The 26702-nt window shown below is 42.2% G+C and overlaps 1 protein-coding gene across 2 annotated transcripts in view; it reads right to left on the bottom strand.

Annotated features, from left to right (window-relative positions):
* pdlim5b (PDZ and LIM domain 5b) overlaps positions 1 to 26702 on the bottom strand; it is a 92442-nt gene that overhangs the window by 12578 nt on the left and 53162 nt on the right. The window contains exons 1-5 of one of the 2 annotated variants that reach the window (XM_056290386.1): positions 24875 to 25124; positions 11690 to 11723; positions 10744 to 11264; positions 6647 to 6804; positions 5665 to 5692 (exon numbers count right to left, since the gene is read on the bottom strand). In XM_056290386.1, coding sequence (XP_056146361.1) covers positions 5665 to 5692; positions 6647 to 6804; positions 10744 to 11264; positions 11690 to 11723; positions 24875 to 24888 — 755 coding nt within the window. In that variant the 5' untranslated portion in view covers positions 24889 to 25124. Of the gene's footprint in view, positions 1 to 5664; positions 5693 to 6646; positions 6805 to 10743; positions 11265 to 11689; positions 11724 to 24874; positions 25125 to 26702 lie in introns of those variants that run through there. The other variant, XM_056290384.1, reaches the window with a different exon arrangement.

The raw sequence follows: 26702 nt of genomic DNA on the forward strand, positions 1-26702 counted from the left end.
AAGGGTCACACCCATATTTGCACAACTGATTGTTGTTTTCGGTCGTTATGCCACTTGTTTAAAAGGATGGGATACCTACAGTCAGATGAGACTGAAGAGGTCACTTAGATGAGTGATGAATGTATCTGTCAAAAAATGTTGCATTTAGATGAACTGATTCAACCTTTTTTGATTATGTGTTTGTGTGTTGTGTATAGGAGACAGGACCATCAATAATCCCAATAAAGACTACTCAAACACCTCACTAATCTATCTATCTACGTATCTATCTATCTACGTATCTATCTATCTACGTATCTATCTATCTATCTATCTATCTATCTATCTATCTATCTATCTATCTATCTATCTATCTATCTATCTATCTATCTATCTATCTATTCTATCTATCTATCTATCTATCTATCTATCTATCTATCTATCTATCTATCTATCTATCTATCTATCTATCTATCTATCTATCTATCTATCTATCTATCTATCAATCAATATAACTTTGTTAAAAGAAACATTCAATGGTAGGGATAGTACTCGACAAATAAGGAACAAAACAATCCAGTTAGTCAAGTAAATTTTCTATGAGACAGTTTTATACAAGCCTGTTTCATGCTATAAGCAATCACCAGCTGTCAATGAAACTACTCGAGGAAGGACATATCATCTACTGCGTCGTCATGCAGATCACGTGCACATTGTCCAATGGGGGAGGGACAATGTGCACGTGTCTCAGAAAATTTACTTGACTAACTGTTTATATATATATATATATATATATATATATATAGAGAGAGAGAGAGAGAGAGAGAGAGAGAGAGAGAGAGAGAGAGAGCATTTTTTCCTGAAACCATCAATAGTGTTGATAGACGTGCTCAGCTAATGAGGAGCGGAATATCGATACAGATGCAGGAAAAAAGGTGTTAATACATAGCAGTACAAGCCTGTTTCGTGTATCGCACACTCATCAGCTGCTAATGCGTGTGAACAGCTGATGAGTGTGCGACGCACGAAACAGGCTTGTACTGCTATGTATTAACACCTTTTTTCCTGCATCTGTATTGAGATATATATATCTCAATACAGATGCAATATCTCAATACAGATGCAAGATTGAGATGGTGTTGGACATGTGCGGAAGAGAGATGCTGGGTGTATTGGGAGAAGGATGCCGAATATGGAGCTACCAGGAAAGAGGAAAAGAGCAAGGCCAAAGAGGAGGATTATGGATGTGGTGAGCGAGGAGAGGCAGGTGGCTGGTGTGACAGAGGAAGATGCAGAGGACAGGAAGAGATGGAAACGGATGATCCGCTGTGGCGACCCCTAACAGGAGCAGCCGAAAGTAGCAGTAGTATTAGTAATATATTATATATTTATTTATATATTATTTTATTTATTTATTATTATATTAAATGACTCCGTGTTTTATGTTTCATCACATTACTACACAAATATTGTAGTATTTCAATAGTATAGAACATATTCCTTAAGTGATTCAAAAGTTGTACTACATAAGTTATTGAGTACATGCTGTTTGTGCCAACATGTTGTCAATCCCAACTCGTCAAAAATGGCAGCTTGGTCAGTGGCTTTACTCTTCAAACTATGATGCTCAAGGTACCCCTTTAGCATCAGTTTTGCATGTACAGGGCTCTTCAATAGATATCATTTAAGGTCATCATTTTTGACTAATTTACAACCAAACTAGTAACTTTGGCCGACTTTGAAGCTTATTTTCCTGATGAAATGCAAGATCGCTCTTTTCAGAACTAACCGTAATCCAAGCAATTCAGGCCCCATACCTGTAGTAAAGCCCTGCATGGTCAGCAGGATTGCAATACATAAGGTGACTTATTTTAAAAACAAATAAACAAACAAAATACATTTAAATTCATGTATTGGGCCTCCAAAGGGTTTTTTATAAAATTAGATTAAAATGTTTCCACAAAATTAGATCTGGTTCTTAAACTGGTTCCTTTCAAAATTTATTTAGTTTGTCACCATTTCCACAAAAAATAGACCAAAAAAAAAAAAAGAAAAGAAAGAAAGAAACAAAAGACCTTGCAGTTCCTGTGTTGGACCACCAATATGTTCTCTGAAAGTAAACCTGGACCAAGGCTATGTCCATGAAATGTGAAAATTAAAACTGTCGTAGGACTAAACTTAATACATCGTTGGAAAGGTCTCAATCTGTAGAGTAACATTGTGTCAGTCTGAAAATTGTAAATGGCTCCTGCTTTAAGATATTGACCTCTGAACCTTGACCTCAGCGCATATTGGAAGATTTGCCATTCAGCAACAGATGGGGCTACAGACACGAGACCGAAGAGCTCCTGACTTCAGCTATGTGACTACACAAGTGGAGGCGCTGTCTAATATGGTCAAAATTAATTTTCACTCATTAAACAATTAGATATTTAAAATCTGATTGCACAAATGTGTTTCCCACCCCCTTAAACCCCTCAGTGTACGCTAAATTCTAAATTCAGTATTTAAAGCGCTTTGAGTGGCTGTTGCAGCTAGCGAAGCGCTATATAAAATGCAACTTGATTGATTAATTGATTGATATTTGCAACTTCCAATTCCAAGACAATCTAATATCTTTAAAACTACAATTCCCTTGAGCCACACCATGCAGCTTGATAGAAATCAGCCCCATCGTTGTAGTTCTAGTAGTAGTAATAGCAATTTTGTATTTCTATGGTACTACTTTAGTCCATTTTTATAAGGGCATGTTCTAAAATAAACAAAAAAAAAGTAAGGAGAAGAAAAATGATAGGAAAAAAAGAACAGTTGCAGGAAAGACACAAATTTTATTGAGATAAGATGATCAAATGTTCACACAAAACCAAGACGGTTAGTCAGCAAAACAGGAGGAAAAGAAACGCATAACACTTGTACACAGAGGATAAAGAGAATGTGAGTTAGTGAAGCCAAAGAAGAACTAGATACTTACATGCACAATATTGTACAACAATTCAGTTAGAAGTACACATTTTTCCTAAATTTTCCATTTTTCAGCAATTTATTCTGTTTGGACATAGAATGAAATATACTGAAGAAAATACTATGGGTGAGAATACAGAGCTATAAAGGCAAATGTACACTTTATTTTTTATATGATTTGCACACAGATATTGCCTGTTGGACTTTTAATCATCCATTTACTCAGATTTTTCAAGTCATATAGAAAGCATAATGAGTGCGGACAGTTGGAAACGGAAATAAATACCACAAAGACAAGGAAAGGGGAAGGCAGAAAACACATTCCCGACTACACATTTAGGACTCGTGCTGAAACACCATGATGCCAATCTCTTAGCTTGTTGTACTTGTTTCCTATAAGTTCTGGGTCCAACTTGTTCACCCTGATTTATCCCGTGAGACAGGATTAAAAGGGAAAAAGAAAAGGGAAGGAAATGGAAAATGAAGGCATGGGAAAAGTACAAGATAACAAGGAATAAAGGTTGGAAAAATATAAGAAAATAGTGAGAGAAAAAACACGACCAAAGCATAAATATAAATAAGTAAACGTTTCCATGCAGAGCGTATGAGGCACACAGAAATACTATATATACATATACCGATCAGCCAAAACATTAAAACCACCTGCCTAATATTGTGTAGCCCCCCCCCCCCCCCCCATGCCACCAAAACAGCTCTGACCCATCAAATCATGGACTCCACAAGACTTCTGAAGGTGTCCTCTAGTATCTGGTACACAAGACGTTTGCAGCAGATCCTTTAAGTCCTGTAAGTTGGGAGGTGAGGCCTCCATGGATCGGCTTGTTTTTTAAGCACATCCCACAGATGCTCGATCGGACTGAAATCTGGGATATTTGGAGGCCAAAGAAACACCTTGAGGTCTTTCCTCAAACCATTCCTGAACAATTTTTACAGGGTGGCAGGGCGCATTATCCTGCTGAAAGAGGCCACTGCCATCAGGGAATACCATTGCCATGAAGGGCTGTACCTGGTCTACAACTATGTTTAGGTAGGTGATACATGTTAAAGTAACATCCACATGAATGCCAGGACTCAAGGTTCCCCAGCATTACTCAGAGTATCACACTGCCACCACTAGCTTGCCTTACTACATCCTGGTGCCATCTCCTCCCCCAGAAAAATGACGCCTATGCACCCACTCATCCAAATGATGTAAAAGAAAATATGATTCATCAGACCAGACCACTTTCTTCCATTGCTCCATGGTCCAGTCCTGATGCTCACATGCCCATTGTAGGCGCTTTCGGCCGTAGACAGGGGTAATCATGGGTATTCTGACCAGTCTGCAGCTAGGCAGCCCCATACGCAACAAACTGTGATGCATTGTGTGTTCTGACACCTGTCTATCATAGCCAGCATTAACTCTTTCAGCAACTTGAGCTACAGCAGTTCTTCTGTGGGATCAGACCAGACGGGCTAGCCTTTGCTCCCCATGCGCATCAATGAGCCTTGGGCACCCACGACCCTGTCGCTGAATCACCACTTGTCCTTCCTTGGACTACTTTTGGTAGGTACTGACCACTGCATACTGGGAACACCCCACAAGATCTGCTGTTTTGGAGATGCTCTGACCCAGACATCGCAATTGACCTAGCCATCGCAGTTTAGCCCTTGTCAAAGTCACTCGGATCCTTATGCTTGCCCATTTCTCCTGCTTCCATCGCATCAACTTCAAGAACTGACTCTGTTCCCTTGCTGCCAAGTATATCCCACCCCTTGGCAGATAGATGCTGTTGTAATGAGATAGTCAAGGTTATTTACTTACATGTCAGGGGTTTCAATGTTTTGGCTGATCAATTGATCGATGGATAGATAGATAGATAGATAGATAGATAGATAGATAGATAGATAGATAGATAGATAGATAGATAGATAGATAGATAGATAGATAGATAGATAGATAGATAGATAGATAGATAGATAGATAGATAGATAGATAGATAGATAGATAGATAGATAGATAGATATAGCTATATAGATGCAGGAAAACACACACACACACACACACACACACATATATATATATGTATATATATATATATCTTTATTAACATTGCACTGAACCACATTTTTCTAACTAGAGGAGAACAGGATTTTTGTACTGGCAGGCCCCTGTTACCCACATTACCACTCAATTAACCATAGCTATAGTAGGTGACATGCTGATTGGTTGAAAGTCTGGTAGGAAGGAAAGACTATGTTTATTACAGATTAAGCTAACCAGGGGCAGAGAACAATGAAGAGAGCCTCAGTGTACGCAGTGGTTACAGATGGCTGTAACTGTCTCCATGCAACTCTCTTCCTCTGGGAGTTCTCACATGTGGCTTCCTCTGAATTAAACTTTAAATAAGGCATGACACTGGAGGCCCCACAGGCCCCATCTGGAGGCCTGCGCTAAACACATGAGACTGTTTGGAGAGCCACATATGAATATGAAACGTCCCAGATCAAGCCAAATAGTAAGAGTAACAAAACCATCACAAATATTGGCAGATGACTAAAATATCTGAAATGCACGCATACACACTGAAAACCCACAGAAACACACAAACACAGTGACATGCACACCATTTTGTGTATGCCCATACATTAGACACACATGCACAAACAGCTTTTTAAGATCGTGCATCAGTTTTGACTCTATCAAGAAAAGCAATAACTTACTTTTTTCCTGTGTCCTCTGGAGCTTGATCTACAAAGTTGAGACAAAAACACACTTATCGGCACCCTGTAGTGTTATTATATGTGCAGCAGGTGACCACCAAGGTTACATCGAAAATCAGACTATTAATGAATCATGCAGGGTCTTTTCCCTCAGTTGACTCATCCAAAAGTATCACTAATTGGAACCAACCTGTCTCTGTATTCATTACAACCACACCGACACTATGCGGCACAGATTTACAAAGAAAAGTCTGACACGACAACATACACATAGACACATGAATAAGGTAGAGAAAAACAAAGACATGACAAAAAAAGTCAAGTATATCAATGCAGTGCAATACATGAATTAGATATCATCTTGCATTGGTGGAAATGGTATATATGCAGACACACATGCAATGAAACAAGCACACGTACACACACAAACACGCACACACACACACACACACACATATGCACACATACAAACACGAGCACGCACACAAATATATATACGCACATGCACACACATACACACACGCACACACACACACGCACATGCACACACACACACACAAAAACACACACACGCACATACACACACAAACACACACACACACGCACACACAAATATACACAAACACACACACATACACACACCATGAACACACACACACACAAACACACACAAACACACGCAGACACACACACACACACACACACACACACACACACACACACACACACACACACACACACACACACACACACACACACACACAGGGCTGAGGTAATGACAGTGACATGAATATCATGTACAGTATAGCAAATCCCAAAAATGCAGCAAGCCCAAAGGAAGTACCATTTAGAGCTATAATTAGCCGTATTATGTAACCTAAATTAATGATTTACAGAGATTTGAGGATGGATGCTGCTGATTCTAAACACGTGTTAAAGGAATGGGAGTGGATGTGTTGTTCATGCTGCAGTAGATACCCACCTCCCTCAGTGTTGGTGAGCTGGGCCAGGATGCGGAAGGAGCGGGACTGGGACGTGCCCGTTCGTGGGTGCCAGTCCTCCGTGTCCTCGATCAGACGCTTCTTGCTTGCATCACTGGGCGGTGGGGTGTGGTTCACCTCAGGCACCATTACAGGCTTCCTGTCCACCCAAACAAATAAATGGTGTTAGAGACATTGTAATCATTTGTATTCTTAATATATATGTGGCTGAGATTATCAATAGCACAACTGCCTAAAACAATGCACTAATCCATTACTAATGTCTTGAACGCATGCTCAATAATCCAGGTTAGAACATCAAAGAAGGTTGAATCAGTATATCTGGATACAATGTTTGTTTACAGAAAATGTTTACTCACTCCTCTAAGTAACCTGGATACAATGTTTAATGACAAAAACATTACATCACTCACTTAGATGAGTGATGAAATGTATCTGTCAATAAACATTGTATCCAGGTTACTTAGAGGAGTGAGTAAACGTTTCTGTCAATAAACGTTGTATCCAAATGAACTGATTCAACCTTCTGTGAACCAATTACTAAGTTTTCAAATACTAAGTGCTTAGTTTTCTTTCATTAGTGAGACATACCTGTACAAAACAAGTACCTTTTTAGTGTACTATTAGAATTAATTAATTCATTCATTCATTCAACTCCAACACATTTATTGTTATACACACAAATGAAATCAGGTCTCTGGGTTTCAACCAAGGGTGAATAATGAAGACACACATTTAAATCAATGGTTAACCCTTTCTCAGATCTCAGTTTTACCTCCTAGGTGTAGTTAGAGGTGGATTTCTGCAAGTGTGAGTGGAAAATACAGAAACAAGAAAAGGGATACAACCAGAGAAAGAAATCAGAAATTTTAGATAATAAAGCTATAATTATCTGGTTTACTTGGGGCGTTTATGGAAACTGCCTTAGAATGTACTTACTTATTAATTCTCTGAGGCTCACTATGAGAGAGAAATGGCAAAAGAACAGTAAAGAAAAGTATTGGATAATGGAATAAAGTGATTTGTGATGCTATCTACTTCAGCTTTTCTCTACATTAACTTATCTCAGAAACTTTTCATAACATGCATTGCATTAATAAGAATGATGCCGATGACCACGGGGGGGACAGTGAATGATGAAGCTGGTTAAAATGCATTGCAAAATGTTGATAATATGTAGTGTTGGGAAGTGTGTGTGTGTGTGGGGGGGGGGGGGACTGGTACGATGCATTACACTGACAGTGACCATATATGGCCAGCAGATTGCAGTAATGGACCTCAAAGCGCTCCCTCTCGCTCTCTCTCTAACGCTCTCTCTTTCTCTCTCTGTCTGTCTCTCTCGCTCTCTCTTCTCTCTCTGTATGTCTATCTGTCTGTCTCTCTCTCTGTTTCGCTCTCTCTCTCTCCCTCTCTCTGAGGTGAAAAAGGATCAAAGTCAGTAATGCTACACCACTGTACACTTCGCAGTAATTTTGAATGGCCTTGAAAAAGCATCTTGGCATTAGTAATAGATGGGGCAAGACAGCTGTAGTGCCCTCAGCGACTTTAGACAGCCTATCAAACCCGCCAATTCTGCCTGTACCGAGAGTAACGGCAGCACGAGCCAACATGGAGGAGGATGCCATTGCGAGTATGAATGAACAGTATGCGCTGATCCCCTGCCGGGGTTTGCTGTGGTGGCGGCTTATGGTTGAATCATTCACAGGGCTTCATGGTTTGTTCGGCCCTTGAGATGAGCATGTAAGTGGATGAGCATGGATATAAGGTTTGCTATAGGGGAAGCCTAAAGAGATGCACGCATGCTCTCTGCAGTCATCAATCTGGGGGGGGGGGGGGTGAGGGCCGTAATCACATTCCACAATGTTAGAAAGCTGCAGCAGCACAAGCGCTGTCATTCACAACACTAACTTGAACTCTGCCTCTTCTTCCTGAAGACAGGCAAACAGGAAATGGAAAAATAATGAAGGTAGTGGGGTACAGGAATGGGTAAATCAAGATTTTTTTTTATTATTATTATTATTTTAATTGGATCAGAAATGCTGTTGGCAAACATACCCCTCTGAGAAGATGCACACAGGGCAAAACAGAAACACAAACCACATGCAGGTCAACACAGGTACACTTGTGCTGCAACAGACATACTGTACCTCTACAGGGCGATAGTCCCAGGTTTTGTGAAAAAAGGACGGTGTAAGAAATAAGTAGAAGAAAGATGGAAGACAAGAGTGAAAAGATACGACAGAAAAGATGAACGAATAAATCCTCGAGAGGGTTCGTTCGACGCATATACCGATGCTGCATGTGTGTCATGCACCCCTCTATCCTTATGTTCAAGTTTTACATTATAGCTTACATGCACGTTGATGTTATTGGTTTTTACATGATAACACAATTTTATCTGCCTATAACTTCCAATCTTTCCTTTATCTTTACTGACAGTTTGTCTACTTTTTTGCACATGCTGTAGAGAAAACACCCACAATTCCCCATCTCCTTTTGTTTAACTAGATATGTTGCACCGTTTCAAATTGCTGTTGGATTCTCTTTGCAACCAAGCGTCTGAGTCAAATGCTTGTATGTGCAAACTGGCTAATGAAAACAATTGTAGATTTAGTGTGTGTGTGTGTGTGTGTGTGTGTGTGTGTGTGTGTGTGTGTGTGTGTGTGTGTGTGTGTGTGTGTGTGTGTGTGTGATCCTTGTTTAGTCTGTGGGTGTCTTTATGGTTACTAGTGAAACAAGCCTAACGCAGAACTGCTCTGCTTTAAGACACTTGCAGGACCCATTCTCATCTTGATAACATCTGGGACATCTGTGCACACGAGACTTGGAAAGAGACGGCTGTTACAGACTACAGCAGGCCAATGAGCACATCCATGTAATTAAAACCAGCTGAATTTGTGATCTGGTTGGTCTGTTTTTTTTTTTTTAATGTGATGAATTAAATTGCTCTGTCCACGGTCCCTAGAAGCACAAAGCTGCAGGAAGTGTCCCGTCAGGGGGGGCGTGGCGGGACAATGAGTGTTTGGCAGGTTTTAATCCTGGCGAACAGGTGACAATCTGATCCCAGCTGTTCAGACACACGTGTCATCTTTTAATACCATGTGTGCATGGGGCCCGCTGTCCATTAAAGACAGACAGTAGCACCAGATAGCATGTCGCCGATCCCATTTTCCATCTAATCGTCCTGTAGCAGATTGGGAAAATATGTGAAGCACGCTTTGGCTTTTCCAGTTCATGTAGCAGTGTGACATTTGGTTATATCCTGTTTCTCGATTAGCTTTTCAAATGTGAACTGTGACGTGTGGGAGTGGCAGGATGGAAAATTAAGTCTTCCTCAACATATTTTCCCCATCAAGTGAACAGCAAGGGAAAACCTCAGCTCCGGCTACTGGGCGAAACACTTTCTACACATGTTGGAGGTACAGTGCAGTGTACCAAAACTTCTCTTATCATGATGTCACTGCTGTTGTGTCCACGTAAATACCCATTTATGTTTTTTTACAGAGACTTGGTTCAAGCTTGTCAACTAACGTACATCGATTATTGTGTAAAAAACAATAAATGTTTGGAGGTGGATTCGATACATCCATCCATCATTTATCCTGCTCTCAGGGTCGTGGGGATGCTAGAGCCTATCCCAGCAGTCATTGGGCGGCAGGTGGGGAGACACCCTGGACAGGCCGCTTGGCTATCACACAGGGCCCATATACACACACACACACACATTCATACCTAGGGACAATTTAGTACGGCTGATTCACCTGACCTACATGTCTTTGGACTGTGAGAGGAAACCGGAGCACCCGGAGGAAACCCACGGAGACACGTGGAGAACATGCAAACTCCACATAGAGGATGACCCGGGATGACCCCCAAGGTTGGACAAGCCCGGGGCTCGAACCCAGAACCTTCTTGCTGTGAGGTAACCACGCTAACCACTGTGCCACCGAGCCACCCGGATTTGATACAGTGAGCATTAAACTACTAACTACAGTTCAGCTACTTCTTCTGATGGAAAAGCGGCAACTAGATAGGAAAGGTTGTTGAGAGAGTCGGGACCTGTTGCTTTGGCACTTACCCGTTAAACTGCTCCGGCCCTTGGCTCTCCACAAGGCCCCGCCTCTGTCCCATGACCACCTCACAGGCATTGGCATTGGAATAGAGGTTGATAGGTGAGTTATAGACAGAAGGCTGTGGGACATTGGGATTGGAGGAGGGTGCTGTCACTCTGGCTGGAGAGGAGGAGTTAGACGAGGAGGAAGAGGCAGAAGGGGAGGTGAAGGCAGAGCGACCAGAGATGGGCCTGGGAACTGAGTTGACTGGAGCCGAGTCTTGGGCAGGGTAGCATGACTTTAGAGGAAATGAAGGCTGTGGTTGCTGAGAAGGGGCAGCTGGCATGAAAGCAGATGTTGCAGATGGAATGGAGGCCACTTTAGGGGCAGCCAGAGAGGAAGTGGCTGTACCCACACTGCTACCCCCACCAAACGGGCGGGCTGTCTTGTTGTACGCAGCAGTGGGCTGTTGGGATGGCCTGGTGTATGTGGTGCACGGGGCAGGGTGGGTGATTGGGACAGGCTTAATGATCTCCTGAGGTTCGTCCTAGACAAGGGTGGGGGACACACAACGTGCACAAACACACACAGCAAAACTCAAAGTAAAATCATGCAAAAGAAATGCATGAAGCAAGCATGCCCATTAGCATTGTGTAACAATACAATCAGATTGAACAAAATGATATAAATGCTTTTTGGTTTTACAATCATGCTGTTGCATAACTGAATTTCATGCATTTGCCAACAAACCTGCAGAGCAAAATATGTGCCCTAGCTGGTCCCATTAGTAGCATGCATGACCAAATTGTGTCCTGACATCCTCTCAGAAGGGGACAATAATCAAGGTCACTTTTGAGTAAACTGATACAATAGTCCATTAATCTAAAATAGTGCAGGCCCTCACTAAATATCACCAATTTGTTTACCATTACATCATTTTATAGAAATTTGAATTTCGTAAAAATGTCATACCTTGGACACTGCTTGCTTGGGGACACCAGAGGCTCTGTGAAGACACAAGGACATTTATATAATATATATACTGCAATCCTTTTTTTCTCTCCCCAGTTGGATCCGGCCAATTACCCCACTCTTCTGAGCCGTCCCGGTCGCTGCTCCACTCCCTCTGCCGATCCGGGGAGGACTGCAGACTAACATATGCCTCCTCCGATACATGTGGAGTCACCAGCCACTTCTTTCCACCTGACAGTGAGGAGTTTCGCCAGGGGAACGTAGCACGTGGGAGGATCATGCGATTCCCCCCGCCCTCCCCACCCCCAAACAGGCGTCCCAACTGACCAGAGGAGGCAGTAGTGCAGCGACCAGGACACATACCCACATCCGGCTTCCCACCCGCAGACACGGCCATGAGTGTCCGTAGGGATGGCCAACCACAGGGACGGCCAACCAAACCAGAGGTAACACGGGGATTTGAACCGGCAATCCCCGTGTTGGTAGGCAACGGAATAGCCCGCTACGCTACCCAGACGCCCCTACACTGCAATCCTTGATAATGTTTTTGAACACTCATTCAGTAGATTACAAACAATGTAATTTAACGTTATGATGACTGGCCTCTCTAACCACTAGCTGCACAACCAGAGGATCAGGGTATATGAGATTGCTACTGGGCTAAATTAAGCTTGCAGGTCCAACAGGCAAACTGTCTGCTTCACTGGGCAGTTTGACAATCTACTGCTCTACCTGGAAGAGTCTCTGCAAGGAGGGAGAGAGTAATCTCCATACCACAGTGTCAGTCAGCCATAAATCATGGCGGTAGACACATGTGGGAAAACACATTATATTCTATTACTCTGGTATGTTTCCCTAATGTCAGCTCAATTTACCCCGGGCTCCACTTTCCCTCAATCATCCACTCATCTCGCTTAACTTTCAAAGAAATGTCACTGAACTCTGGAGCATCAATGCCCCTGCAACTAATTAGATACAATTTTGCAATGTTGATTTCTTTAATGAACATATAGAGTCAAACAGTGCTGCCTGCCTGGCAGAACACAGGGAGGCCAACGCTGCAGGGTAAAAACCACACCTGCTCAGTGGCCACCATGACCCAAAACGCCACATCACCAGTGGAAATTGTTGTGTTCTGGATCATGGTAACTGATGTGGTGTGTGTGTGTGTGTGTGTGTGTGTGTGTGTGTGTGTGTGTGTGTGTGTGTGTGTGTGTGTGTGTATGTGTGTATGTGTACTTGTATTTCCATCTTTGTGAGTTTTTTAACAATCAGCGAGAACATTTTTACAAAGTGAGGACGTTTTGGCCAGTCTTCACGTCTTCATGGGTGCATTTTATGGTTTGACTTGGGGTTAGGTTAAGGTTAAGGTAAGGGTTAAGGTTAGGCATGTGTTTCTGATGGTTAAGGTTGGGCTGAGGGCTAGGGAATGAATGCAGTTAACGAGGGGTCCTCAGAAAGATAGAAGTACAAGAATGCTTGTGTGTGTGTGTGTGTGTGTGTGTGTGTGTGTGTGTGTGGGGGGGGGGGTTCCCTGTTCCTGTTCATGTTCATGTTCATAGGCCTGTAATGACATTAACGGTGGTTTGACAGGTTGTTAGAGACCGAGAAGCCTATGGAGAGGTAACAAGAGCACTAGTGTACTGCTAAGAACTGAGAGCAACGTGACTCCAAATGTGTGATTCTGAAACAAGGTTTCTCCCTGCTGCTGTTTAAACTACACATCAGTAACTTCCTCTTTTCCATGATTGTTAAATACTATCCTGGATGTAAAACGCTATTTTTTTTACCCCTTTTTTTTCTCCCCAATTGTACTTGGCCAGTTACCCCACTCTTCTGAGCCGTCCCGGTCGCTGCTCCACCCCCTCTGCTGATCCGGGGAGGGCTGCAGACTACCACATACCTCCTCCGATACATGTGGAGTCGCCAGCCGCTTCTTTTCACCTGACAGTGTGGAGTTTCGCCAGGGGAACGAAGAGCGTGGGAGGATCACGCTATTCCCCCCAGTTCCACCTCCCCTCCGAGCAGGCACTCTGATCGACCAGAGGGGGCGCTAGTGCAGCGACCAGGACACATACCCACATCCAGCTTCCCACCCGCAGACACGGCCAATTGTGTCTGTAGGGACGCCTGACAGAGTCAGAGGTAACACGGGGATTCGATCCGGTGATCTCCGTGTTGGTAGGCAACGGAATAGATTGCTATGTCACCTGTATGGCCAGATTAACCCACCAGGGGGCCCCGGTTGCACGCATGTCCACTGCACCCCCCCCCCCGTCAGATAGGCTACGCAAACAATACTGAACATTGTTAAATGTAAAACTAATGCAAATACCCAACATGGTCGTCGATGTTATGCCAATCTGCATGGGATTCGGATGGCGACTACAAAGTACAACACAATTTTGAATCACAAAACAAACAGAGATGAGAATAGCAGCTCACAGCATCACAAACATATTGCGAAGCCTTCTTCCCACTTACAACGGCTTACCAACAGGAATTTCAGAGCAAATAATTTAGTGAAATATGGGCATATTTTAGTAAAACTATCTGTTTAATTATTTTTCAGTGTGGGCATTCTAGCTAGCACATTTGTTTAACTATACACAATGAAACAATGAAGCTTGGGGCCCTGCATCAGTAGAGACTAGCTTGGGGCCCCCGCATCAATAGAGACTAGCTTGGGTCATGCATTGCGATGCAGGGTTGGAACAAACGTCCCTTGTAGGGTATGATTGGGGATCCCTACTATATGCGAACACAATACCCCTGACCTTTTGGGACCCCTCCTGGTCTGGGGCCCCGGGGCACTCACCCGGCATGTCTGGTCTGTAATCCAGCCTTGGCCACCTGTACATCTAATTTGAGTTTTTAACTATCAGTGAGAACATTTTTGCAAAGTGAGGACATTTTAGCCAGTCCTCACGTCTTCATAGGTGTATTTTATGGTTAGGACATGGGTTTAGGGTGAAGGTTTGAACTTGGGTTAGGTTAAGGTTAAGGTAAGGGTTAAGGTTCGACATATATTTCTGATGGTTAAGGTTGAGTTGAGGGACTAGGGAATGAATGCAATTAATAAGGGGTCCTCAGAAAGATAGAAGTACAAGAATGCCTGTGTGTGTGGGGGGGGGGTAATTTTCCTGTTCATGTTCATGTTCATAGGCCTGTAATGACATTATCGGCGGTTTGACAGGTTGTTAGAGACTGAGAAGCCTATGGAGAAGTAACAAGAGCAGTATACTGCTAAGAACTGAGAACAACATGACTCCAAATGTGATTCTGAAACAAGGTTTCTCCCTGCTGCTGTTTAAACTACACATCAGTAACTTCCTCTTGCCTAGGATTGTTAAATACTATCCTGGACATAAAACATTGTTGTTGTTTTTTTTGGATTTCCCCGCTTTTGTTTCTCCTCAATTGTATCCGGCCAATTACTCCACTCTTCCAAGCCATCCCATCGCTGCTCCACCCCTTCTGCCGATCTGGGGAGGGCTGCAAACTACCACATGTCTCCTCCGATACATGTGGAGTCGCCAGCCTCTTCTTTTCACCTGACAGTGAGGAGTTTCACCAGGGGGACGTAGCGCATGGGAGGATCACACTATTCTCCCCAGCCCCCTCCGAACAGGCGCCCCGCCCAACCAGAGGAGGCGCTAGTGCAGCGACCAGGACACATACCCACATCCGGCTCACCACTCGCACACATGGCCAATTGTGTCTGTAGGGACACCCGACCACGCCAGAGGTAACACGGGGATTCGAACCGCCGATCCCCGTCTTGGCAGGCAGCGGAATAGATCACTACGTTACCCGGGCCCCTCGTAAAACACTATTTGAAATTCAGCATGGAATACGCTACTTACTGTATGACACTAAACCAAATCACAGATTGGGAAATATTTCATTCTCAAAGAAACTTCTCAGTGATTTCATTATTCCAGTTTCATCTATAATTATAGCAATAACCGTGTGTTATTATTCACATGCATATAATATGAGGCTACTGAGTCCAAAAAGGGCCAGATGCTCACTGAGGGGAGCAATAACTCACCCAAGCCGACCAGCATCCGAAGAAATATGAGACATTTGATGTAATTTTGGCAAATGATACGCAAAAACCATAAATGGAGAAGATCTAAATCAAGTGCTTCCCTGATCCCGTGCTCCAAGTCTGTCGTCTATCTGGTCCATGTGACTGTTACCTATCTGCCTGCAAACACCACAGATTTCATGAAAAGAAAAAGACATTGGCTATACTTCAGTCACGTAAACAATTTTCAAAATGTTCCTGATACAAATCAACTCATGTGGGCTCTTCTCCATCCAGAACACACCTCCGTGATGCGGGGTGATCGCCATGTGATCTAATCACAGGGACTTCCTTCATCTGATTCCTGATTGTAAACTTTATTAAGATAACCAGAAACAAAGCACGTTCTTACGATTTGCCAGACATACTGACTGTGTACCCAAAAGGACCGGGACTCGCACTGCTTATCAAGTAACATCTATTATCTCGAACTCTACGCATGTACAGGACGTAGACAAAAGAGAGAAGAAGCTTAGCTGCAATTTTGTACTTAAAATACACAAAACTTCAGAAAAAAAAACCTGTGGAAAGTGGTATTTTCTGTTGAAGAGATACTGAGAGATGTACAAATACTACCTAAATAAATAAATACTTAAATAATGTAATACGATACTACATATTATATATATATATATATATATATATATATATATATATATATATATATACACACACATATACATATAATCATATGATAATATATAAAATAATAAATAAATAAATAAAGTTGCTTTGGATAAAAGCGTCTGCTAAATGAAATTGTAATACACACACATTGCAAATACCAAAGAAGACTTAGTTTGCTTTAAAGTAGTTACTAATCAATCCCTTGCTGTGTTGTGTCACTAATGTGAATAAAACATCTCCTGCAGTGGCTTTCTTGAGTTATCTGGTCATCATCCCAACTTCAGTAACTTGCTATAGTGTAGGCACTGTAAGTACTCGAAAGACGGCTCTCATACAAACCTATAGATTAACTTGCCTTTGTTAATTTCCACTGGCACAATTTATTTTCTCAAAACTGTGCCTAAATTACTGTATAAAAAACAACCATGTGCCATACGTTTTATGAAATATCAATACTGCACCATATGGATGGATATTACAAGAAAACAGCAAAATAAGGCAGTAAAATACAGGGAGATTGAATTGATCAGGCAATCTGTTATGTCCGCCCCGGATACACCTTCCTGTTCCTGATCTGCCTTACCTGTTGCTACTCCCCCTGCCCCAGTGTGTGTGTGTGTGTGTGTGTGTGTGTGCTGCCAAAACCGGAGACAGGTGTGCTGCAAGTGGAGCAGAGCTGCACCAGCTGCATCTCATTCCTGCAATCAACTCCGCTGCTTCATATACTCATCTCTGCCATGTCCACCTTGCCAGACTGTAGCACCGCATTAGTCAGTCTGCGCTTCCAGCCTTTTGAGTCTGATCAGTTCTGATTCCCTGTTTACCCTGCCTAACCCCGTCTTAATTTTCTCTGTGGTTCCATCTGCTCTGCCTGGCCCTGTCTCCGCTCCCCGCTTGCCTCCCTGGTCTCCTCGCTTGCCTACGTGGACTCCAGACTCCTCACCTTATTCAGTCCCAGCTTCCCCTACCACACTTGTCGTGGCTACTACCATCTCCATGGCCCACAAGGCAGTCAATGAAATCCTTTATTTTACTACACAGGTAGTCCCCGGGTTATGAACGAGTCCCGTTTTTGAGTCTGTTCGTAAGTCGAATTTGTATGTAAGTCGGAATAGTTGTGTACAGTTCACATCTAGCGTCAATTAGTCAAATGTTTGTCTTAGTATATAGTATAAATTTTAACTAAACATAAATATAATAATACAGTAATAATAATAAATGTAACTACAGTAAAGTATTTATAATTGAGAGAGAGAATGTTTGTATACGTATAAAAAACATTAAATAAGATTTCTTACATTTCAAATTCCCAACCTAACACTTTCCCGGGAGCGGGTTGCGACCAGCGGAGGCCAGCCGTTTGACGCCAAAAACGAGAGCCCCAACAAACCGCCTATAACGTGCAGTTTTGAGTGTCGTGCAAAGTTTTTTGTCTGTTCGTTAGAGCGAACCAGTGTGTAACTCAATTTGTTTTCCCCCTTTTTCTCTCCAATCGAAATTTGGCCAATCACCCCACTCTTCCAAACCCTCCTGGTCGCTGCTTCACCACCTCTGCTGATCCGGGGAGGGCTGCAGACTACCACATGCCCCCTCTGATACATGTGGAGTCGCCAGCCGCTTCTTTTCACCTGACAGTGAGGAGTTTCACCAGGGGGACGTAGCACATGGAAGGATCACACTATTCCCCCCAGTTCCCCCTGCCCCCCGAACAGATCCCCCGACTGACCAGAGGAGGCGCTAGTGAAGCGACCAGGACACATACCCACATCTGACTTCCCACTCGCAGACATGGCCAATTGTGTCTGTAGGGACGCTCGACCAAGCTGGAGGTAACACGGGGATTCAAACTGGCGAGCCCTGTGTTTGCAGGCAATGGAATAGACCGCCAAGCCATCCGGATGCTGTAACTCGATTTTTTAAAATAATGGGCTTTACGGAGGCCGGTTCATAAGTACGGGCGTTCGTAACCCGGGACTACCTATTCATATCTCTGCACCTCTCTGTGTCGGCACGTTGGGTTCAGCTGCCCCGTAACAAGCCTGCCAGGCTCCTGTCAAAATCCCTCAAATATGTCAGGAGGATGAGCTCTACTTGGTCCACATCTTCACATTTCTTGCTACTACTACAAAACATGACTGAGAATCTGGGACTTTTGAAACAATGGTTAAGGAAGACAAGTAACCGAGAAAGAGAGAACACAAGAAAACTTGCAAGTTTTGGGAAAGGACCGGAAAAGGAAATATACACCAAAAGCAGCAGGAAGAGACGGGAAACTGGTATACAGGTTGGGAAGGGAGGAATGGATATTTAAACCTCTGACAGTGACAACAATGAAGGAGACGTAAGGGCTATTTTGGGAGGTTAGAAGTGTTAACATTGAACAGGACAGCCTGTTGTTGTCAGTCACCTGGACACCTAACTCATGTTGTGTGTTTGCACACGCGTGCATCACGGGTTTAGCACATAATGTTTTGCAAGACATTTATGCACATCCACGTATTAGCTGCATCTTTTTGAAGATGCTGTTTTCTTTTATCCACAGCACACTGTCAATGTGAAAAAGCTGTGGTTTCCAAAAAAAAAAAAAACCCAGACACACATTAAAGCAGATGTTTTATAATGTCTCTCCCAGATAATCCTGGTCTGTGAATGTCAACCAGCCAAGTACACTAACACCCGCTGCTCTCGCTTTCTTTTTCTTTCAATGTCTCTTTTTCCTCCCACTCAATGGAGACTATATCAAATTAAAGATAGTAGAAAATAGCTTAGTGGTAACCAAACCCTAAATCAATAGATAGTAGAGAATAGTTTAGTGGTAACCAAACCCTATATCAATAGATAGTACAGAATAGCTTAGTGGTAACCATGCCCGAAATCAATAGACAGTAGAGAATAGCTTAGTGGTAACCAAACCCTAAATCAATAGATAGTAGAGAATAGCTTAGTGGTAACCAAACCCTAAATCAATAGATAGTAGAGAATAGCTTAGAGGTAACCACATCCTAAATCGATAGTAGAAAATAGCTTAGTGGTAACCAAACCCTATATCAAAAGATAGTAGAGAATAGCTTAACGGTAACCAAACCCTATATCAATAGATAGTAGAGAATAGCTTAGTGGTAACCATACCAATAGATAGTAGAGAATAGCTTAGTGGTAACCATACCCTATATCAATACATAGTAGAGAATAGCTTAGTGGTAACCATACCCTAAATCGATAGTAGAAAATAGCTTAGTGGTAACCAAACCCTATATCAATAGATAGTAGAGAATAGCTTAGTGGTAACCATACCAATAGATAGTAGAGAATAGCTTAGTGGTAACCATACCCTAAATTGATAGTAGAAAATAGCTTAGTGGTAACCAAACCCTATATCAATAGATAGTAGAGAATAGCTTAGTGGTAACCAAACCCTATATCAAAAGATAGTAGAGAATAGCTTAGTGGTAACCATACCCTATATCAATAGATAGTAGAGAATAGCTTAGTGGTAACCATACCCTATATCAATACATAGTAGAGAATAGCTTAGTGGTAACCATACCCTATATCAACAGATAGTAGAGAATATCTTAGTGGTAACCATACCCTATATCAATAGATAGTAGAGAATAGCTTAGTGATAACCATACCAATAGATAGTAGCGAATAGCTTAGTGGTAACCATACCAGCGGCTCATGTCTGACTTCCTCAAAGTTCCGGAGGAATAAAAACATCTGTATAAGATGAAGAGTGTGACCCCAGCCACTAACCCAAAAACATGTTTTACATCAACTGACCATCTTATGGAGCAGATCGTCTGGTAACCGGAGGGTTATCGGTTCGATCCTCGGCTCCTCCTTGCAAATATGTTGAGGTATCCTTGAGCGAGACACCTAAGCCCTAACTGCTCCCGACGAGCTGGTTGGTGCCTTGCATGGCTGACACTGCTGCCGGTGTATGAGTGTACAAGTGTAAGTGGTTGAATGTGAGGTATTCATTGATTGCAAAGTGCTTTGAGTGGCTGTTGAAGCTAGAAAAGCACTAAATAAATGCAATCAATTTACAATTTAATATTTACCATGTAACAGAAAAGAAATCAGCTTTGCATCACATTGCCTTGGGGAAATATGTGTCTGTTAAATATAGTATAATAAATATAATAGATTTTAATTAAATATAATTAATTGATATAAAATAAAATATAATTATAATAATAATATAATAACAACCATCATCATTATAATTATAATTATAGCAATTCATTATATTAATTATATTGTACATATATTATTGATGCAATTAATTACATTAATTATACTTATAATTATAATTATAATATATGAAATAAAATATAATTAATTAATATAATTAATTAAATATAATATGTGTCTGTTAATATAAAGCAGTGGGTGTTAGTTAGTGACATTCACAGACCAGGATTATCTGGCAGAGACATTATAAAACACCTGCTATAACATATGTCTGTTTTTTTGTTTTTTGTTTTTTTAATAAAAGTGTCTGCTAAATGAAATTGTGAATTGTAAATTGTAAATACCGGGGGGAAGGGAAGTCACTAAATAGCGGGACAGTAACAACATAGCAACGGCCCGCAAAGTATCCTGATGCATGCTCCATAATCCAGGTAAGGAAATCACACAACGTTGAATCAGTGTGAAGAGCGAACAACCATCCCTGAACCGAAAGGGGGGGCTAAGAGCACATCTGCTGCCATCTTACAAAACTGTGATCACGACTATTCCCCAATCCTCTGAATAGTACACATGGCCTCTGTAACTCTAGTTAATGCTCACGCCTATCTGCATATGAAACCAGCTGCTGGTTCCGGTCATTGTGCCAGTGTACTGTTTATAAGGGTGGGGATACCTGAAGTCAGTTGAGACTGAAGAGGCCACTTAGATGAGTGATGAAATGTTTCTCTCAGTAAACGTTTTGTGTCCAGATGAACTGATTCAACTTTCTTCAACATCCCACAGAGGTAATAAACCACAATCATAATAGAAATCTGCAGCTTTTATTGTAATAATCCCACTGACGTAAAAAGATTCCCACAAACGTAATAGCAGTTGTCTACCACAAACATAATACATCATTTCCACCAGACACTTGCGGGAAATAGACCAAATAGACCTTCTTGACATGACAGGATGGAATGTTACACATAGGAGAGCGATCTACAAACATCTCCTCACTGTACAGGATGTGTTCAGTAGATACGTGTTGGCTGAGGGGATTAAAAGGGGAAAGCAGTCGTAAAATATCTCGGCATTTGGCAGATATTTGTATGGAACATGGACCACATAAAGTTTTAAAACATGACCAGGGATTTCAGTTCAAAGGTGCTGTGGAAAGGCTTATGAAAAGCATGGAGGTAAAAGTCATCCAAAGCTCACCATATCACCCTCAAAGCCAGTGAAAAACTAAGAGAATGCTGACGTCATTAAAAAAAATAATGTATGATCTTATAAACGTAGAGCAAGGAGGGGTTGAGCTGTGTCAGTCATTCATCCAAATGTGCTCATGTCCTCAATGAAGATCCCAAAAAATATTGTGGTTGGATGACACCATTCTATGCATATTATGGCTGTACTAGCAACAACATACTGATGGCTCAAGGTGCCCATCCATCACCCGACTTCAGAGGACTGTATGAATAATGCAGACACACCTTTTCCTTCAAAAAGGGATTCATTTAAAAAGAGAGCGAGAGAGAGAGAAGGGTATGTGGGTGGCGTGGCAGTCTATTCCATTGCCTGCAACATGGGGATCACTGGTTCAAATCCTCGTGTTACCTCCAGCTTGGTTGGCATCCCTACAGACACAATTGGCCGTGTCTGCAGGTGGGAAGCCGGATGTGGGTATGTGTCCTGTTCACTGCACTAGTGCCTCCTCTGGTCAGGCGGGGCACCTTTTCAGTGGGGAGGGGGAACTGGGGCGAATAGCATGATTCTCCCACGTGCTATGTCCCCCTGGCGAAACTCCTCACTGTCAGGTGAAAAGAAGTGACTGGTGACTCCATATGTATCCCGAGATCGGGATGGTTTGGAAGAGTGGGGTAATTGGCCAAGTAAAATTAACAATTGGGGGAGAAATAGGGAAAAATACAAAAAATAAAAGAAAAAGAAAAACAGTGAGAGGAAGAGCAAAAAATGCAACTTAGTGTTGTAAAGAACAAATGGTTCACCAAGCAGGTACTGTAAATCCTCTATCTGCCTATGTAAATGATCAGGTTTTGGAATTAGGTGCAAATTAGGTCAAAGAAACATGCTGTTTTGAAAGGAGTCACTGTAAAGAAAGAATCTAAGACTGTCAAAGTACAAGGTTAAGTTTACACCTCTTGGGAAAACAGATTTTAGGCTAAAGTGGTTTTCAGTCAAAGACATCACCAGCATCACCAGAGATGAAGAACGCAGGCGACAGAAGTCAAACCAACGAAACTTCTGGATCCCTTATTCACGTGAGGACCAGTTAGGGTAATTTAACTCACCCAATTTCACCATACAGCTGGATCAACAGCCCCATGGTGTGTGCCAATTTGCAGCATTGACTGACCAGTTGATGAACTTTGGGATATTTCAGTCAGCTACATCCCTTAGGCGAGAAATTCTCATGGATTTGTGGTCAAATCCACAAACAACACATGGAACCCTGCTTGCTAATTACATGGCGGGTAACTAATTGCGTCAAATGCCTCACTTCCTTTGAGATTTCCTGCCACTGTGCTGTCCAACCCAGTGTTGAGGGTCTCATGATACGCAGATAATTCCAATGGATTTCGCTGATGCCATGTACAACAATAGTGCTAAGGAAAAGTAAATATTTCTTCATCATATGGTTATCTTATGCAGTTTTAAAATGTTCACTAAAATAGCCAGAGGTTTCCAGTAGCTTTTAGAGGACAAACAGGCAATATTCATCTTTGCTTTGTATATGTGAATAGTTGAAATCATTGTATATCTTGTGTCATGATGAGGTTCATGACCAAGAATTCTATCCATCCATTCATTATACAATCCACTTATCCTACTCAGGGTCGAGGGGATGCTGGAGCCTATTCCAGCAGTCACTGGGCGGCAGGCGGGGAGACACCCTGCCAGTCCATCACGGGGCTGACACATGCACACACATTCACACCTAGGGACAATTTAGTATGGCCGAGTCACCTGACCTACATGTCTTTGGACTGTCGGAGGAAACCGGAGCACCCGGAGGAAACCCAAGCAGACACGGAAAGTACATGCAAACTCCACACAGAGGACAACCCGGGACGACACCCAACCTCGGACTACCCCAGGGCTTGAACCCAGGACCTTCTTGCTGTGAGGCGACCACGCTAACCACTGCGCTACCATGCCGCCCCCAAGAATTCTAATGTATTTTTAATACAAATGGCCAAAAGTCTACTTGAACTTGTGATATTTGATCACCCTGAGTAATGTGTGGGTCTGCTCCTTTTGATGTACAGTATCCTGGCCTACTTTAAGCGCAAGTTCAAACCCACACATCTCTGTTATTGTGGGCTTACAGTCCTTGCTCCGGCATAAAGCAAATAAGAAGGGTTATATGACCTTGGTTGTTGATAATGACAAATGTAGATCTTTTTCTGGACCTGTTTTTATTCATTCTTGTTTTGATTTCAGCATTGAAAAGTTTTTTTCATCTATATCCGAAGTCTCAGTTATATTTACAGTCCATTTTCAATGCTTTAGCCATGTACATTTCAATGAGAAAACACATGATGAATTACTGTCAAAATTATTCAATGCAAGTAACATTGCAGCCCTGATGTTGATTCTACAGCATGACGAGTCAGTGTAATTTCATGCATTTTGTCCAGCTTTAATCCTACACTGACAGGTCTGTGACCATGTCTTCAACTCTGCTCCACGTGTACCTGGTAATGAGCTAGTGTGCAGTTGAAGGTCCTCTGTGGGAACAGCTGTTGGTACCATATTGTGCTCCGTGTGTGTATGGGATAGCCCAGCATTAGAAGAAATAGACATATGAGCTTTGCTTTTAATGGGCAGTGTTAACTAAATGGGGAGAATGGATTACCTAATAAGAAGGTATTATATTCACCTTCTCAAAAAGATGTGAGAGTGAGGGCACATATTGCCTATAACCAGCTAATTTACCATCAAAGCCCGAATTTATCAGTCAGGTGAAGACCTGATAAAGATGTGAATCTTGTGGAGACATGCTAATAATAATAATAATAATAATTATAAAATATTTTATCTAAAGTGTCTTTCAAGACACCAAAGGACACTGATATAAAGGTACAGTGATTAAGATAACTAAACAATAAATAACATAAGTAAAAAATAAATGTTAATTTTCTCAGTCAAATATATAATCTACTAATTTAATCTGTTTGGTTTCCATTCATCATGTACTTAAGGCATGTTTTCATATTTTTTGAGTTGATGAAAACCAGCGAGAATAGATATTTTAGACAAACCTGGAAAACACCATGGCCGTAGAACTGAGAAAGAAACCTGGATTGTTCACTGAAGACCCTTCAAAAGCTTGCTAGCTGTACGTTCACCTTGGAGCTGTACTTGTTCAGTCACACAAATGACAACATACGCACACAACCCCACGCCTAATAAGAAAAACTGTTCCCCTCGTTCCTCCATTCCGCTGGGGAAGCTGACATGGATTCTTGTGTAATAGATCAGGCTATGGTTGCTTCTAGGAAGGAGTGAGCTGCCTTCGTCTGTTTTATCTTTGAGGCTTTGGAACCAGGTGCAGCCAGCCACAACCTTGCGGGAGTGGTGTTTGATTGCGCTGTGTTGCATATTTCAATGACAGTAAATAAACATCAATTTCCATACTTTCCTTAGGCTGCTTCCCACAGCCTCCTGGCGGCATTCACTGTCGGTGACTCAAGGAGTCCTTTCCATAGTAGACGGACAGAAAATTAACTGGTTTACCCACTGGTTTGTGTGGAAAATTCACTTTAGTACATATACCACTTGTCATAACAACTGAAAATATGTGTCAAGATATTGGAGGACACTGGAAAAAAAAAGGAAAGTATGCAAAATAGGCTTTTCATCCAGACAGAAACATAACACATATCATTAAAGCTTGCACTCTGCACATCTGTCACCCTGCTTGGTACACAGTAGCCGTCATGGTTTTGGATGAGATTTACTGCAAACATAAGTTGCCTCCTTGCTTAACTCTGATGGGCATATCCTCTGAATAGGCATGCAGACATGCGTTTAACCTTTTTCAGCTGGGTAGGGCCACATTTGGCAATATTGAGGCCAGCCTGGTTTATTTCTCATTTAAAGAATAAATTACTGGCATCCGGGTAGCGTAATGCTCTATTCCGTTGCCTACCAACACAGCGATCACCGGTTCGAATCCCTGTGTTACCTCCGGCTTGGTCGGGCGTCCCTACAGACACAGTTGGCCGTGTCTGCAGGTGGGAATCCGAATGTGTGTATGTGTCCTGGTCGCTGGACTAGCGCCTCCTCTGGTCAGTCGGGGCACCTGATCAGGGGGAACTGGGGGGAATAACCTGATCCTCCCACGTGCTTCATCCCCCTGGTGAAACTCCTCACTGTCAGGTGAAAAGAAGCGGCTGGCGACTCCACATGTATCAGAGGAGGCATGTGGTAGTTTGCAGCCCTCCCCGGAGGGGGTGGAGCAGCGACCGGGATGGCTCGAGGGAGTAGGGTAATTGGCTGGATACAATTGGGGAGAAAAAGGGTGGAAAAAAAATTAAAAATTAAAAAAAGAATAAATTACTGCTTTTATGTAAGTGAGCCGCTATCATCCAGTAAGACCTGTTATGATCTATGGTGGAAAAGGATAAGGAATGCACTTTCAAACCAGTAGTTCATTTCCTGTGCGATGAATACATGTTTTCCTTTACCCAGCCTCACTGACATAACATTTCAACATTACTGACCATGAGAGACTTTTTCCTGCCGAGGGTATATTAAACATGACAGTGTGACATCATGTTACTGGGATGGTTACGGCTGTTGTCCTCACGGCAGTGCTGGAATGTTATTTTGACCCTAATAATTTTCAGGTCAGTATCAAAGTAATAAATTACACTGGTAGTCATGGAACTAAGTGAGGCTTGAAAGACGTTAGCTATATTTAGTCCTTTCTGTGGACCTTCGGCTAAGTTAGAGTATTGCAGAATTAAGCTCAGAATTCTAAACCCGTCCTCTGCCATCATTTATGGCATTGATATTAAACAGTTTATGAAGTGCTAAACTGTCCTTGCATAATAAAATACTGTTTTTTTTTTGTTTTTTTTTTAT

The sequence above is a fragment of the Lampris incognitus genome, chromosome 12, assembly GCF_029633865.1.
Source record: "Lampris incognitus isolate fLamInc1 chromosome 12, fLamInc1.hap2, whole genome shotgun sequence".
NCBI lineage: Eukaryota > Metazoa > Chordata > Actinopteri > Lampriformes > Lampridae > Lampris > Lampris incognitus.